The 16881-nt window shown below is 32.5% G+C and overlaps 2 protein-coding genes across 3 annotated transcripts; both read left to right on the plus strand.

Annotated features, from left to right (window-relative positions):
- The first annotated feature begins 1415 nt into the window (after positions 1–1415).
- LOC128188711 (TLC domain-containing protein 2-like) lies at positions 1416–10441 on the plus strand. The gene is made up of 4 exons (XM_052859933.1): positions 1416–1733; positions 1962–2044; positions 4125–4207; positions 7060–10441. Exons 1-4 carry the CDS (start codon positions 1444–1446, stop codon positions 7465–7467), a joined length of 864 nt encoding a protein of 287 aa, XP_052715893.1. The 5' UTR covers positions 1416–1443; the 3' UTR covers positions 7468–10441.
- An 893-nt stretch (positions 10442–11334) lies between these two features.
- Positions 11335–13087, plus strand: LOC128190073 (cerebellin-3-like). Of its 2 annotated transcripts, none has more exons than XM_052861979.1 (3): positions 11335–11423; positions 12083–12258; positions 12594–13087. In XM_052861979.1, exons 1-3 carry the CDS (start codon positions 11371–11373, stop codon positions 12983–12985), a joined length of 621 nt encoding a protein of 206 aa, XP_052717939.1. In that variant the 5' UTR covers positions 11335–11370; the 3' UTR covers positions 12986–13087. The 2 variants fall into 2 exon arrangements, with proteins under 2 accessions (XP_052717939.1, XP_052717940.1); XM_052861980.1 differs by having other exon boundaries at positions 11406–11419.
- The last annotated feature ends 3794 nt before the right edge of the window (positions 13088–16881 follow it).

Genomic DNA, 16881 nt, shown 5'->3' on the forward strand with positions numbered 1-16881 from the left:
TCTTAAGGTATAAAATTACTGGTTCTTGCAGATCATTTTTCACCTCATCGGTCCATCTGTCCATCCAAGATTGCTTGTCCGGAGCATATCTTCTCTCCCCTTGACTCAATCTTGCTCATACTTCACCCAAAGAGTGCCTTTGGGTAAAGGATGTGCAGTGACTTTGAACCATGTTTTTAAATCTAAGGTTAAAGCAGAATTACAAATAAAAACCTTGTTTGGGGTGTATCTTCTCTCCTCTTGGTCCAATCCTGCTCATACTTCACTCACAGAGTGTCTATGGTCAAAGGGTGTGCAGTGACCTTGAATGCAGTTTGTAGTTCAAGGGTGAAGGTCATATCAAACCACACAAAAATCCCCTTTTTAGAGCATAAATGTATATACTTTCCACTTAGCCCTATTTGGCTCATACTTCACATAAATAGAGCTTTTGAGTATAGGGGGTGTAGTGACTTTGAACAAATTTTCAAGGTCAAATGTGAAAGTTGTAACAGAATTAATATGAAAAATCCTTATCCGAAGCTTATCTTCTCTTCTTTTGCTCCAATCAGGTTCATACTTCACCCACATGGTGCATATGATCAAAGGGTATGCAGTAACCTTGAATAATGTTTGTAAGTCAAGGTCATATCATATCACACAAAAATCCCTTTTTAAGAGCCGATATATATAGTCTCCACTTAGCGCTATTTGGCAAATACTTAACCTAAAAGAGCTTTTTGGTTAACGGCGTGGAGTTACTTGAACCAAATCAATGTGAAGGCCATAGCAAATCGCTTTATATTCAGATTTAGATTATTTTGTAATTGCTTCATCTTGGCTGCTTAGACACAAAAATGCCTCGATGTAAGGAGTATATAAGATATATTGAATTAGAAGGTCTTTGCAAGCTGGAAAATTTCTTAGTTATAAGTCAAGATCAAAGCAAAATTCTTCAAAATTCTTTTCATCCTATTGTCCACTTGAGATGCATGGTCACCATCTCAATGGTGTCTAATCCATATGGTTTCTTTTTCCAAGTTTCATTTTGAACATGAGCCCCGGGGCCATGTATGCAATGAAAATAATCAACGCGGACATGTTCATTAAAAAAATTATTTTACCCTTTAGTAAATGTAAGGGGGGTTTTTTTTGTTCTTTTTGTTGTTGTTTTTGTTTTGTTTTTGTTTTTTGTTGTTCTTTGATTTTTTCCCCTTTTTCTAGATAGATAGATAGAAGGGAAAATATTATGGGTAAACTGTAACAGTATTCTCGTTGACCAAAATACCAATATCTGAACAATTTAACCAACAATGAATAAGTCCTAAAAATTTTAAAAACATGATCATGAATTCAAGTTTTGACAGTCCTGTACAAAATCCACGTGCTGAAATAAGCCTGGCAACACGGTGTTTTGTTTACAATGTGCATTGACAGAAGCGGCTTTTCTTATCACGTGACTAAATGGGCTTTGGCTTGCCCGGTTCATATCCTTTTCATGAGCACCATACAGCCAGAAATTCTTCTTCCATAATGGCATCTGATTCGGATTATACAAGAAGCATGCAAAAAGTTGATGTTCGTTATGGGTATCTTATGATTTTCTCCACCATAATTGTATTTCATTCGTTGAACAACTTAGTTGCAAGATATGTCGGAACTCCTAAAAGTGTCAGAAACGATCCGTGGCGGTGGAGGAATTTGTTTATATCATGGATTCATGGAATGATATGTGGTTTATGGAATATATCATGGTATGATTAAAGTGTTTATGTTCAACAATTTAAGTTATTATATGCGCATATTATGCCCATGGCTATATTAGTAACATGGAGGGCCCCATAAGATGTGTAAAACTTATTGGCACAATTAATTGATTTTTGATAATAATCACGCCCATAACTTGACAGACTTTCTTTCACGTGTTGTTTTTAAGTTAATGAGCAAAATGTCTGATTATTGTTCTCTTTTTACATCTCTAGTTTCCTTTTGTATCCTGAAATCTTTGAAGACCTTATTGAGCACATCAACTATTTTACATACATGATGGTAGCATTCTCAACAGGTATAGTTATACATTCTACGTCAAGGGTGATCATTACTAAATACAGTTTCACCAAAAAATTCTGGTGTTATCTGTAGCCATGCAAAATAATTCAAAAGGTACGGATTGTGTACAGTGAAGTCGCCATTCTGGGACAGCTCCAATTCTGGGTTACTCCAATAATTTTTATGTCATATTGTTTAAAATGTAGCAGAAAAAACTTTATAAATACACTGATCACAAACTATGGGCCTTTCTGTATTTGATCAGTAAAAAATATTTGAAAGAAAACATTTACAGACCATCCGAGAAATGAAATTAGGAATCAAGTGCTTTCAAGATAGAGATTTTCACTCATCTTCGATATGGTACTTTCGTTATTTACGCTGCAGCGTGGTTGATGTGAAAGTTTCGGCCGAGTGTTAATAGCTGCACAATATTGCACATGCATTAAATTATCCGTAAGATATTGTTCATTATAATAAGTGCTCAAGTAAATTTACACTTATTGATAAATCAAACTGAAGGAGTTTCCCCAATTGCGGGTCAGTTTACCTGAAACATATCTTTTTGTGGTTTTATGATAATCTGTAAGAGGGAGAGAAAGAAATTCAATTTAATAAAATGCTCCATGCCGCCCTGTTCGCATTATATTTATCTTGATCATTATTTTTCTTTGCATTTATTATATTTAGTGTCTCATAATGATTATTTCATTCATAATCACTGCCCTCATTTACATTTAGAAATGGGTCCCTGTTACTTGTGTATCAGTGGTTTTAAATATTTTTCTTGAGCGGTAATATTTTTTCAATGCTGCAAATTCATAAAAATCGTTCTCCAAAATGATTCCCCGATATTGCAGAGACCTTAAAGTCACATGACCTGGAAATGGCGAAAATGATTCGAAAGTATAGAAGCCAGACCTTGTTGAAATACCTCTGTAAATATAGTTCCCGGAAATTTATTTTGAAAAAAGAAATGGCTGTAAAATAGCTCATAAACTGTACTTTCAATATGTATAAAGTATGAAATAAAAATTGAACAACTTTGCCAATATTAACGAAACAGTTTGACGTGACCCAGATTTGGCGACTTCACTGTATTATTGGGAGATATTCAGTCATAATGGCTTGATCAATGTACACTGTAGTAATATTAAAAGCTGAATCAATTGGTTTTTCGTGGATGATCATTAACATTTCTCCATTGTGGAAGATCTCACTTCAAAAGATTAAAGCATATTATCATAGGGATAACAACAATATGATTACAGAACATGATTTGGAATTCATGCAAGCAAGAGTCAGCTATTGGAATTCAGTGTTTGTGGAGTCAAGTATCAGCTGCTTAAAGGCATACTAATACAGGTGTGACAGACACTAATTATAATGAGTCAATACTCAATAGTGAAGAAGAGGTCAAAGCAAGTCAAGAAGCCAGGGATTTTATTGTGCAAAAAACTTTTGGCCAATAAGAATGAGTTTCTCTCCAGTCAACTAAACATAGTCACTCAACCAATCCTTTCCTGGCACATGTACTAAAAGCCAGTATAATGAAATGTTATGGAGTTTGTAGTACTATTTGTTTCTTCATTCTGATAAAATGTAATGTACAACTACATACATGACAGGAATAGGAGATTTCTATTATGTGTCAATTATTTGTATGTGCATAATTCATTGTATTAAAAAAGCAGAAGCACTAACTTGATCCCTCTATAAAAAAAATATTTTCTATTTAAAAAACATATTTCTTCCCTAGTGTTTCCGTAGTTGGTTATTACATGAACAAATTTATGCATATTTATAAACATGAAACATAATTGTATGTAACAGAAAAGGAGGAGCGTATAGATACATTGAAAACATATGGCTTGAATAGTAATCGAACCCAGAACCCCTGCAACTGTAGTCAGGGGCTCTACCACTGAGCTACCCAAGCTGATATCCATGGTCCATATAGCCCCAACTACTACAATATAGAATGGAATTAAAATGTTAACTCAAATTGTGACAATGCATTTACATGTATGAGATGTAAACAATAGGAATAGAAAAAAGAACTGAAAGTCTTCTTAATTTGTGAATTGTTCTTTCAGGGTATTTTCTATATGACTCCATTGACATGTACCTAAACAACAGACTAAAAAGCAACTGGGAAGTAACTCTGCATCACATAGCAGTAAGTTGGTGGTTTTTTTAAATCAAGTTTTTGATTATGTTATAATTTTAAATGCATTTGTTTTCTTAAAATTGGTATACAGTAGATTCTTAATCAAAAGTAAGGAATTAATATTCGTGCAAAATCACAAGCAGCAGTCCTCACAGATTTTGAAATACCACTTCATTTTCCTGACAAATGTAAACTGTGTGAAATTATAATAAAAGTTTATTGCTTGCTATTTCATATTATATGCTAAAATAAAAATAAGGATTCTACAGTATATATTCATGAAGCCACTGAAAGGGCTGGCATTATGCACACTTTTTATATCCGTACATTTTGTGTCATGAAACAATTTGTCATAATATTTTTATTTCATTTTGAAATTTTTGTTTTCTATTAAGATACAATACATTTCTTCTCAAGTGCATAGGGGCCTACAACCTAAGATTGAACAGTATAAAAAATACATTATAGGCATACATTTAAGTAGAAAAAAGGTACAACAAGGCATAACCAGGGCATGCAAATTTAAATACAGTGGCCTCTGGGCATAACGAGCTCGGATATAACGAGGTACCGCTTATAACGAGATTATTGTTTGGTCCCAAATTATTTCCTTTTAAAATCAAAGTACTGAAGTACTGAGGGGAGTTGATTTTATCGATTAACATCTATTTTAAAATCAACTTATCTTGCATGGCAATTAGTTTCTAGTCTGTATTTGAATTACGCACTTTTTAATTATATGAATTTTTAAACTTTTCCGACAAGAATTTCGAGAAACCCCATATGAATCATGTTGTGTAATATTTAAAGATTGATTTCAAACTATGTATTAGTAATCGAAACAATTCTAAAAATCGTATGGATCCAAGCACTATTGATATCGAACTATAGTCTCGTTCAACCAGACGCTCGGCTGTCTCCGTTAATCTATGACAAGCAAGAGAGCCTCTCTGGTTGTCGGTAATTTACGGAGACAGCCGAGCGTCTGGTTGAACGAGTCTTTATATTACACTCTGGCGTAGGAACACATGAGACTACAAAGTATATCTAAATTGTTCGTATTATATAAAATCTGACTATTTTCAAAGTGTTTATAGATAAGTTCCTTGAAAAACAATGCTTCAGCATACTTTACATTGAATTTTTCTATTATTTAAAGAACTAAGTCTTGTCAGCGGCGATGATTTGTGCTTAGGTCCAAACACTGTTTCACTTTCGGTTTGCCAGAGTAACTGCATAGGAGAGTTGATTAAAATCAACTCCCAAAAATCCTGATACAATGAGATTGTTTATAACACGACTCCGTATATTACAAGGTAAAAATTTCTGCCCGTCAGTTGTAAGCGCTATTAGATATAATGAGGTACTCACGACAGGCTTGATTGAAAACGCTAGTTTCAGGTAACTAACGGTATGCCTATGTAATTTTCACAGGTATGTATACACAAGAAAATAGATTAAAAGTATTCAGAAATAATGATGAGTTGTTTTTATTGCAATGTTCACAGTAATGGCTTCAAAGAAATAGAAAAGGAAAGTAATTTCGCTAGAAACAATAGTACTTATTTAGAAATAGTTAACAATTAATTAAAAATAAAAAGTGAAATTGCAAAAGACTATGGATTAACTTCGAGTACATTTATTACAATTTAAAAAAAAAAACATGATTTAGAAAGCTTGGAAGAGTTAGCGGACTTATTGAGAAAAGCGCGTGACTCTAAAAATAGCGATACCGACATTGAGCCTTCCCATTATGTCAGTGTTGATTCACTGGGTACGGTATTAAATTTCGTTAGTAATTTAAGTTAGTAAAATTCGGGGTCAAATTAAAGATGATGACGAGACAGAAACTGGAAAAGGTGGTGATGATATCGGTGTGTCGTCGGCAAAAAATCGAGAATTTTCTACAAAAGATGCATTAGACGCGGTTATGATTTTCAAAACTTCTTCATGCAGAAAACAGACATCGAAGATTCCACATTAAGTGTTTAACAAAAACTGATTGACGTTATTGAAACTTTCCGAAGAATTAATAAAAAAAATAAGCAACAGACTATCACACAATTTTTGTCTCTCGTTAGGTGAAAGTAACAGTGTTTAGATTGTACACGTATTTATTCAATGGTCATTTACATGTCATTGAATACGCTGTAAGTTTATTACTTTTCAACAAAGTTAGAATAAATTACACATGTACATATTTATTTCATTATCCCTTGTTTATAAACGTTATTTGAAATGTAAAGAACAACTATCACATGTCACCTTTGGAAATGCCAACCTCGGATATAACGAGTATCGGTTATAACGAGAAATAAACGTATGTCCCCTGCATCTCGTTATACCCGGAGGCCACTGTATGGTTCCAAGTTTACACACATTAGATATGCCAATTACCTATTCCAAAGCAAGTACAACTATAACAAGTTTTTGAACAATCCATTCTTAAATAACATTAATGTATAAGCACAACACAGGTGCTCTAAAAGCATACTATAAGCATGCTGAACAGAGATCAGAATTTGGCATGACTAATATATGCCCTCATGCATGTAGTTTGGAAATAAAAGTTAGTACCGGTATATGTAATTCACTTAATTCACTAGTATAAATGTTAAAGCAATATGAGCTGTAGTTCTTATTTTGGTGCAAAAACTTGTTAAAATGCATGTAACTTAATTAAAAGTTTATTGCTTGTGATTTCATATTACATGTTAAATGCTAAATTAAAATAAAGATTCTACAGTATATATTCATGAAGCCACTGAAAGGGCTGGCATTATGCATTATGAGTCACATTTTAGGCACACCTTATACAGGTAGAATTTGGTAAATTGATATTTTTTTTTTACCTTTTGTAGGTGACTTCAATGTTTTGGTCCAATGTTCACACAGGGTTATGTATTGGATATAACTGTGTGGCCTTGATGGCAGAAATAAACAGTTTCTTCCTTCACTCCAGAAAACTGCTCCAGATGTACGAGATAGGCTTTAACCACTGGTTTTACAAACTTGTCACTTACTTGAACTTATTCAGCTTTGTAAGCTGTCGTGGATTCTCAATTTGTAGAATTTTCTATGGAATGTATGTTGAGCCCAGTAGAGTTCCAGTTGTGTTTTACGTTTGTCTTTCAATGTCCATGGTTGTCATGTCTGTTATAAATGTGATTCTTTTTTGGAGATTGTTTAAAAGTGATATTTTAAAACCCCAGAAACAACAACCCAAGTTAAATGGCAATCACAATAGTTTTTACAGGAAAGATGAGTGACTTGTGTGAATTTGCTTTATAGTTTATTGTTTGATTTTTGAAAAGTATCAATTTTATGTAAACATGTAATGTTGTTTGATACTTCATGCTTACTATATATATATATTCACTGATAATGCTTTGCGAACACGGGATAACAATTGTCCTCTCTGTATAAAAACTCAACTACAAAACAAAGGATTTGTTTATAAATTTAACATAGATACATTGTTTTCTTGACAGTCTAAGTAATACATGTACTTATATTGACTCATTTCATGTTAAGCCAATGTGGGAGTAAGGTTCTCTCTATATTTTTACAATAATGTTTTTTTCAAGGTCTGAATCATATTTGTTGAATTTCTTTTATTTTTTTATATCAAAATGGATGATAGCTGTCTATGATATGACTTGATATCGTTTGTTGTAAATTGAATTGTTTCTGTTCTAAATTCTTTCTTTTTGTTTACAAAGGAAGATAAACATACTGTAGTCATCCTATCTGTTAAGAAAGTCAATTTTTAAATGCCTTTATTTCCTCAAATTGATATTAAGTTTTCTTTGTGATGACTTTAACTACTCCAAAACAATTTTTTGAGAATTTGAGAGATTAAAAAATGAAATTCTCTGATCTGTTAGACCAACTGCATTTTTACTCTGTCAAATTCTTTGGAAAGACCCTCCTTCTTTTCATCCTGGTATTTTGATCATAATACACGTTGTTTCCATTTTACATGATATATAATGATCTGTTTGTTTGTCTTATTAGACTACTGGATAAAGGATCTGTAGAAATTGTGATTTGTTAAACTTGGTGCCATTTCTTGACACAGGATGAATTTGATTTTTTTTTAATCATGTAAATACAAATAATTTTTGTAAAAAGTCATACATATCCCTCTGAGTTGTCAATGTGAGAAATTAGTTATTCAATAAAAATCTTTTTTAACCATATTCTCATTCCTGCATTTACCAGTGCTGTTTAAAGTATACTCAACAAGGCACTGAATTTAATGTATGAAATAACAGATTGCTTAATTTTTGTTGTTGACATTTTTAAAATCATGGGATACACATTTCAAGCATTTTTTGTATATATACATCAAAAGATTATTATCAAGAGTCTCAGAAGCTTATTTATTAAGTATCCTCCAGAGTCTCAGCTCTCTACATATACAATCTATTGTTTTTACACTCTATATCTGGTATATTCACATTAGTGTTCATGTGTATGGTTGGAAAATGTTGTAAATGTATGGAGGAACAATGTTTTTGCTGTTTTTAAACATGTTAGTGTGTTTCATGGTACCAACAATTAGATCTGTTATATCATCCCTATTGTTTCTTGAATTTTCATACTTTTGAAGTTTTTGCTATGCCAGGTTCATGACATTTGCAAGTTATTTTTTTTTTTTAGATCTTTAGATATAGGGAACGAAGGTCTCTAACCCCTCAAAAGGAAAGTTAGCATAATGAGAGTACATGTAGTGTGCAGAAAGAGAATATGCCAAAAACTGTAAAAGCTATAAAGACTCAAATAATGACAACCATCAGTATTCTTTCTATTAATTTGAAATTGATTTAATGAAATTGAAAAGAAAGAATATATTTTTCATTTTTATGGAATGAAAGATTGTATTTCTTTTCAAAACTCAAAAAAGGGGAAAAAGGACATAAGAATATGGTTTTCAGGGTATTGAATATGAATTTAAAAAAAAACAGATATTCCATATTGTGCAGATTTAACATTGTAATACAAATTCCATCATTCAAATTAATCTGTTTATTTTGGTAGAAAAATTCCAACTGATTCATAGTCACCAAAGAAGTTCAAACAGATCAGTATTATGGGGTCTTTTTGTCTAGCTATTGTACCGGTTTGCTGCTTCTAGTCTTGCAATGGTGTGGTTGCTAATGGGCTTCTTGTGCTGTATTCAATGTGCCTTATGTTGGGGTGCAAGGTAAAATGATCTTCCAATAATTCCTCACATAATGACATAAGCTGTGCACTTGTGTTTGTCTTAGATTGTTTATATGAACTTAACAGTTTTAGCAAATGTAAAGAATATTTCTGTACATTTGCCAGGATTGCGCTTAAAATCATATAGAATCTTGCATTTTTCATTGAATTATCAATACATTGATATTTGTTGTATGACAGTATGTGAGGATAAAGACAATGTACACTTGAATAGGATTTACTCCATTTTATTTTTATCAAATTGATTGAAGGTGTTGTAAAAAAGATTCCATAGAAATCAATTAAACCTTTATCAGATCTTCGGAAAACTTTCTCTAATTTCATTTTTTCAAGGAAATAATAGACTTGTATAGACATGAATTTTTAATGTTTCAGCCAGTTGTTTACAAAGAGGTGTTGATGATCTATTTCTGATATTACCTGTAGTCTATAAAAGAATTGTCACATTTCTTGTTAAACTTTTTTTAGAGGAAGCTTAACGAATTTTCTACCAGTGTCTGGTAATAATTTTGTATATACATGTATTTCAGAAACGCTGTGGGAAGTTGATTGATTGAATGTGTTCTTTATTAAAATAGTTGGTAGAGAGGTGATATGATAATGTATATATTAAGCAATGCAACTTTTCATGTTATATGTATTATGTAGGCATTTAGCTAGCTGGTAGCTAACAGTGCATGGAAAAGATCTGTCATTAATAAAATGGAGGATTCTTTTACTGCTCGTATATTTGTAAATATGTGTTGACCAAAGTTATAAGTATCTTGTAGATGAGGTGTGGAAGTGCTTTTATACTGCGTTGAAATACTTGCTGTTTTACAGACATCTTGCGTTTTGTGGGATGACTGCAATCTATCATTTGATGTATTTTTCTTTTTACCAAATAGTAGTATTTATTTTTTTAGTAGGTTTGACATTGTACTTGCATTTCTTTGTAACTGTAAGAAGTACATGTACTTTGCGTAATCATGGCATAATTATTTTTCTTAAACGAAATAAAATGAACAAAACAAAGCAATTGTTACAGATTTCTTATGTCGTACATGTTTATACATGGATAACTCTTATGATTTAACACCTAAAATGAATATGGTCCGTTTTCTTGGGAATCTTATCGAATTAGAGGGAAGAATCATGAAAATAAGAACCTTATTTGAATCTGCATCGAGATAACTGTTCTCGTCATTGTTAGAGCTGTAACTTTAACATTGCGGAAGACAAACTCTGTCAGAATTTTTTAGGAACGTCTTGCACAATGGTTAGAGTCCTAGGGCGTCAAATCCTTCTACTGTCACCGATGGCGTAACTGTATTTTCCCGAAGTATGAACAGTTTAACGTTTTCAAGAGCAGGTCCACTTCTTTATACATGTATTTTGTTTAGCGATTAATTTCATTAAATGAATGGCATCGAGAGAAAGCATACAATCATGCATAGCATTAATATTGAACAAATATGTTTATAATACATGTAGAAACACGTTAACTAGAAATTAAAATAGCTTCACTTCCCGAAAGTGAAATAAAAAATATTCATAATTTGGAGAACCAGCAACCTAAAAATTGTTCATTCAGAGAGCTTTTGGATATTAAGACTACGTCAATTCAATGAAACAGTAACGAACATGTATGTAGGACCAAATACTATTATATGTAAATACAGGATTTCTCGGGCGAATTAAAATGTATAATTATACACTACAAACCACGGAATTGTATTATTTGAAATTCTAATGTCGATTTTGATTAAATATTGTATATTAATGAACAAAATTCTCTCAATTCTTAATATTACTGCAGAAACTAAACAATATCACCACTTTTTAAATAATTATACTTTTTGTTATCTTATTTCAGGTATGGTATTATATTGCAATTTAACGTCCAGGATGTTACAAACTGTGAATGAATTTTTAAAATGTTTCAGTATATAAACTTTTGCTGAATGGTTTCAAAACTTGTACCCAATTTGCCTACAAAAAGAAAGTCGTCTCGTAAGTAAGTATTGAATCGTTTTATATACATGTATAAGATTTATTTTCCTTACTGCAATCAACCCATATTCACCTCTTTCAATCCTTGTTTGCAACAGCTTAATAATGTCTATTTAAACTTCAGATCAATGTAATTTTTCTCATTTGCATAGTGATGTTAAATTATTCAATGCAGATGAAGCGGGGTTGTTTTTACGTCATATTTAAATTTTGATATAAAAATACGTATGTCCAGGGTTCAGGACCATTATATAAAAAGAAAAAAAAAACGTTATTTAAAAGCATATAACTCTTTGAAATACAGTGGCCTAAATAGTTGACAGTAGAACCGATTTAACAAGACCTTGGACTTTCGGTAGGATGCTTGCGTCAAAACAAGTTGATAATGGCGCTGGTTTGAAGTGAAATATACACAGATTGCGTAGTCTTTGCTCAAGAGCCAGACAAATCTTGTTGATTTCAAAGAGCCATAGCTGAGTGGCCAGCAAAGAAATAGACAGGCCTACGTCACATTGCTTTTTGACACAACTTCCTTAAGTCCAAGCTCCTGTTAAAATGGTTCTATTTACAAATATTTTCTGTTTCTCTTTTAAAAAAAAATGATGATTACTGCAATGTTTTTCGTCTTTTTCATTCATTAATGATTTATATCTTATCATAAAGGTTCAGGATGTTTATGACATGTGTCGCACTGCTCCTCACAGTATATTGGGGATCGTGCGAGAAAGTGTCCCCAAAACCAGGTCTGAAATTATTCAGAGAGGATTACAAAAGCGTTGAAGAAACTTGCCTTGCTGTCGGATTTGTGAGGAATGATTGTAAAAATAACACGAAGAAGGGTATGGAGTTGTGAACTTTTCATTATCATTACCAATAACATACATGTATATCGGTATTTATCATATGGTTAATGATTGATATAATATATGTTTTGATCTTTCTTTCACATTCTGTGATTTTCTTGTTGAATATTAAGGTAAGATAAGAACGTATTTTCGGTATTTTTCTTATATTAATTCTGTCGTTGAACAGTTTCACTCTTCAGAATAAAACAAAAGAACTATTTTAGGATTTATGTGATGATTTGAGTACTATTCTGGCAACTAAAATATACTAGTATGTTTAGTATTAACTATGGTACATATATAAACTATTATAATGACCGTTACTTTAGATAATCGTGTGGTAGCTTTTGATGTTCGACTGAAGAATCAGAAGAGAAACCTTGCCACAAAAGCACGGGTTGTATTCGAAACAGTTGATCTGAACGAAGGACTGGGATACGACGCCTCTACTGGAGTTTTCACGGCCCCTAGCGGCGGGATCTACGTGTTTGACTGGACAATCTTGGCATGGCAAGGTCAAATTGCCTCTACATCTCTCGTTGTGAATGGCCAGTATAAATCATGGAGTTACTGTGACGATAGAGGATCCAAAACATGGCTTCCCTGTAGCAAAATGACATTAGTGAAGCTAAAACACGGCGATAAAATTTGGATTGAAGTTATCAATGGAACATCTGATATACACAATCTGTATACATCATTTTCTGGGTTTAAGATGTAATCATACACAGAATTAAAAGGTTTTTTTCTTCAAAAACAATTATGGAGATACAAAAAAAAATGTTGATTCTTTAAAATAAAACCAAACTGTGCCATTTTTGGCTGTTAATTTTAATAAAGTTTAACATGATGCACATGAGTTTTGATTGAAGTATTTTTACAACCCGAATCAAATAATGTTGAATATTGTAGTCGTTCTAAAGTCATAATTTTAATAAATTAGAATTTCGTTAGCATGATGGAACGTGAAAAAACCCCTCAAAATGAAGATGTGCTAACCCTTTGTTTTTTTTAGTAACCCTGACCAGGCTGAAGCTAGCAGCCACTAAGACCGTAGAAGCTAGCAGCCAATAAGGAAATTCATCAAAGTACTGAGAGTATTCGAACAAAAAATTATATTTTACTTAATTATCGACATATTTTAATTAATATCAAAATGATTAATGCTCAGTAATTTGTAGGAGTATTGACGACTTCCGAAGCAGTAAAGCTCGCCTGGATAAGAGTTATAAATGCGTCTTTGTTGGATAGAAATGAAATACGTTTATACGCGTCATAAGTTATGAAAATAATGTTATCCTAAGTGTGGTCTTATTAATACAAATAGAAAAAGTATATACATCGTATAAAGTGATATGCAAACGTATTATGATATAAAAGACATGATAAATTAAAGTAGATTAAAAGGCATAAAATGATACAAAAACAATAAAAACCCAAAGCCAATCCAGTGTGGCAAGATAATTTGTTAACATAAAAGTTGAACATGTGCGTGTTTAAAGATTTATCCTCGGGCCTTTTCACTCCCCAGAAACAACATCAATCAACAACTAAAACAAGAGGCCCATGGGCCACAAATCGCTCACCTGAACAATAGTCCTTGCATCATTTTTTTTTTCGAAAGGGTTTATTATGATGTGAACTCTGAATAAATATTGTAAAATTCATATATTTCAAGATGTTGCCATATATTAAACAATACATAAAAAAGAAGAAACAATTTTATCTTTGGCATGTTGTCACTATTCACAATTGCTCCACCTGTAAAATACATTTTATTAATGTATAGAAAAATCATATGCTAGGAAAAGGGGAAAACTGAAAACCTCATTAAAAAAAAACCTACCTACCCTATTTTAAAATCTGATGAAATAGGAAACACACGTATTTGTTTTTCTTGCCTAAGCAGTGTCCGAGAACCTTACTGGAGTGCGACCATTTCTCGCCGAGTACCATTTCTCGCCAGTATATTGTGACGTCAGTTTTCGTATATAATTTTATGTGTTGATAAAATGACGCCACAATGTCCTGGCGAGAAATGGTACTCGGCGAGAACTGGTCGCACGCCATTAATATAACAATAAATATTGTTCTTTATAGTTCATATTTTAAAAATAAGGGTCCATAAAAATCAGTCTAACAATTTTGATGTTGATTGGCCTGCCAATTCATCGTAAAAATTGTTAGACTGCTATCACAGCTTGAAATTAAAATTATGTTCACTCCAAATGCAATACAGTCATGCAAACTAATTATTATTAATAAACAAAACATTGAAAAACAAAACAATTTCTTTTATTTCATTTTATGCTTGTCAAAATGTAGCATCAACATGATATAAACGTCTGTAGAACATCTAACCCCAATTTTAATCTTTCATTGCACAAACAAATCGTAGTAACATTGTTCTCCGATATCAGTACCATTCATATTTACCAAGGTCGTGGTCGCACTTGTTTGATTCGATCGGTAAACTTTAAAATTAAATTACGCAACAATTATTCCAATAATCGATGACAAATTAAATAGCTTTAAGTATAAAAAAAAAAAGAATCTTGAAAACGCGGTGTAAAAACAAATGGCATGGTGATTATGCTGATAGTCTACTGTAGAGCTGAATTCGGAACTACGATTTTCCACTATTTCATAAAATATTCTTTATATCATTCTTCGTTAAAAACGTTACTTTTAAAGTTAAACCGGCAAATCACAAACTTTTCTTTTATCAAAATTGACGTCTGAAATCTTCTTCAAAATGGCGGTTAGTTAGTACAAACAAAGAGCTTCCGTTTCGTAATTCCGAATAACGAGCCCGATCTTATATAAATGAACACACGATCAGAACACGCTTACAACACATAGTTTGAACCCTTCTAAGGGTCCCAGTATTAGACTGAGGGTTACCATTTTTACAATTTAGAATCTGCCTTATATATAGAAGTTGTCATATAAATATTGGTAATACTGGAGCAGCGGTTCTTGAGAAGAAGATTTTAAAAGATACCCCCCCCCCTTTTTTTCACAGTTTCATGATTATTTCTCGTTTAAAAAGGGATTGCCCTTTGAATTTTACAATTTATAATCTCCTTAATATAATACTGCTTTCTGCCAAATTTCGTTAAAATTGGATGAGTGGTTTTGGAGAAGAAGTTGAAAATGTGAAAAGTTTACAGACGGACGGACAGACGGACGGACGGACGGACGGACGGACGACGGACAACGGGTGATCAGAAAAGCTAAAAACATCGTATTATTACGAATATGAGACAATAGAACACCCAGAATTGTGATTTTATTCTCATAAAAAATTATCATATGTCACAGTCAAAAAACATCAGGTGAAATTATAGCAAAGAAAGATTATTTTTTTTTGATAAGTAAACAAGGATTGTGCTGTCTGTTTGTAAACGCGGACTGCTGATTAGAAAAGGACTATGTGCGGTATGGTCAAATATCTGCCCCCGATTTCAACCAATTTTTAAATAGTATCGTATGAAAATAAAATCTTCACAAATCATTGTATAGAGGATGTCTATAACTTTAATAATGATTTTAGTCATCATTGCTCATTCGCTGTGTATCTATGACGTCACCTAAATGGCCCAATTCCCGCAAATTTGCAAACAAATGAAAATATTCTCATATTTGCTCTATATTTTGCATTCGGAAGTATAGAGCGCAGGTCTGCTCAAGTGCGATTTTAACATATGTTTTTCTTCAGATATTTATACACATTATACTAAAATATGGTACTTGAGCAAGCCTGCGCTCGATGTTTCCCAGTCGAAAAACCATCGGAAAACACCCTTATTTTGCTTCAAAACATCAATTTATCAAAATAATGCAATATTCATGACGTCATTTCTACATTATGACGTCACTGTGGTGATAACCTTTTACACCTTTATTTCCAATATGATTTTAACTATCTTTCACCTTCTTTTAAAGCTCTTTCTAAAACTCTGATTTAGGGGGGCAAAAATTGCATAAAACCGCACTTAGTCCTTTCATATATTTAATACAAAATTAAAGGTGACAAACACTAAACATTGTTAAGTAATGTTAAGTAAAACAGGATTATATCATATCCACTAGTGCAATTAATGTTATACAACAGTTTACTAAATGTCAACGATGTAATTATTTTGCGTTTTTTCCTAGGCAACTGATCCTACCTCTAATGTAAAGGAGGTCCGTGTTGGCTCAATGTTTTGGGTTTTTTTACCATCACAAACAAACCAAATCATCAACGTTTCGTTTTTTTTCCTAACATGACAATTTCCCGATTTTGGCATTCACCTCGATTATGTCATGCTCAATTGCGACAAGCAGCCACGGTGGGCGCGACCGGTCAGCAGAGGATGCTCACTCCTCCTAAGTATCTGATACTACCTCTATCTATTTGGAGGTCCGTGTTGCTCTGCTTTGAATTTGTATTTCGTTTTATGGATTTTTGAGATGGTTGACTGTTTGTTATTGTCATTTTTTCATTTTATATTTTATCATTAGTGGATTTGAATTTTAAATCATTAATGGTCGGATAGGTAGTTTGTTCATGATAAAATTATATCATTAATGGCCAGTATTCTAACTACTTATGCACTATATACCATTAAT

This window comes from Crassostrea angulata, chromosome 6 (assembly GCF_025612915.1).
Source record: "Crassostrea angulata isolate pt1a10 chromosome 6, ASM2561291v2, whole genome shotgun sequence".
Classification (NCBI taxonomy): domain Eukaryota; kingdom Metazoa; phylum Mollusca; class Bivalvia; order Ostreida; family Ostreidae; genus Magallana; species Magallana angulata.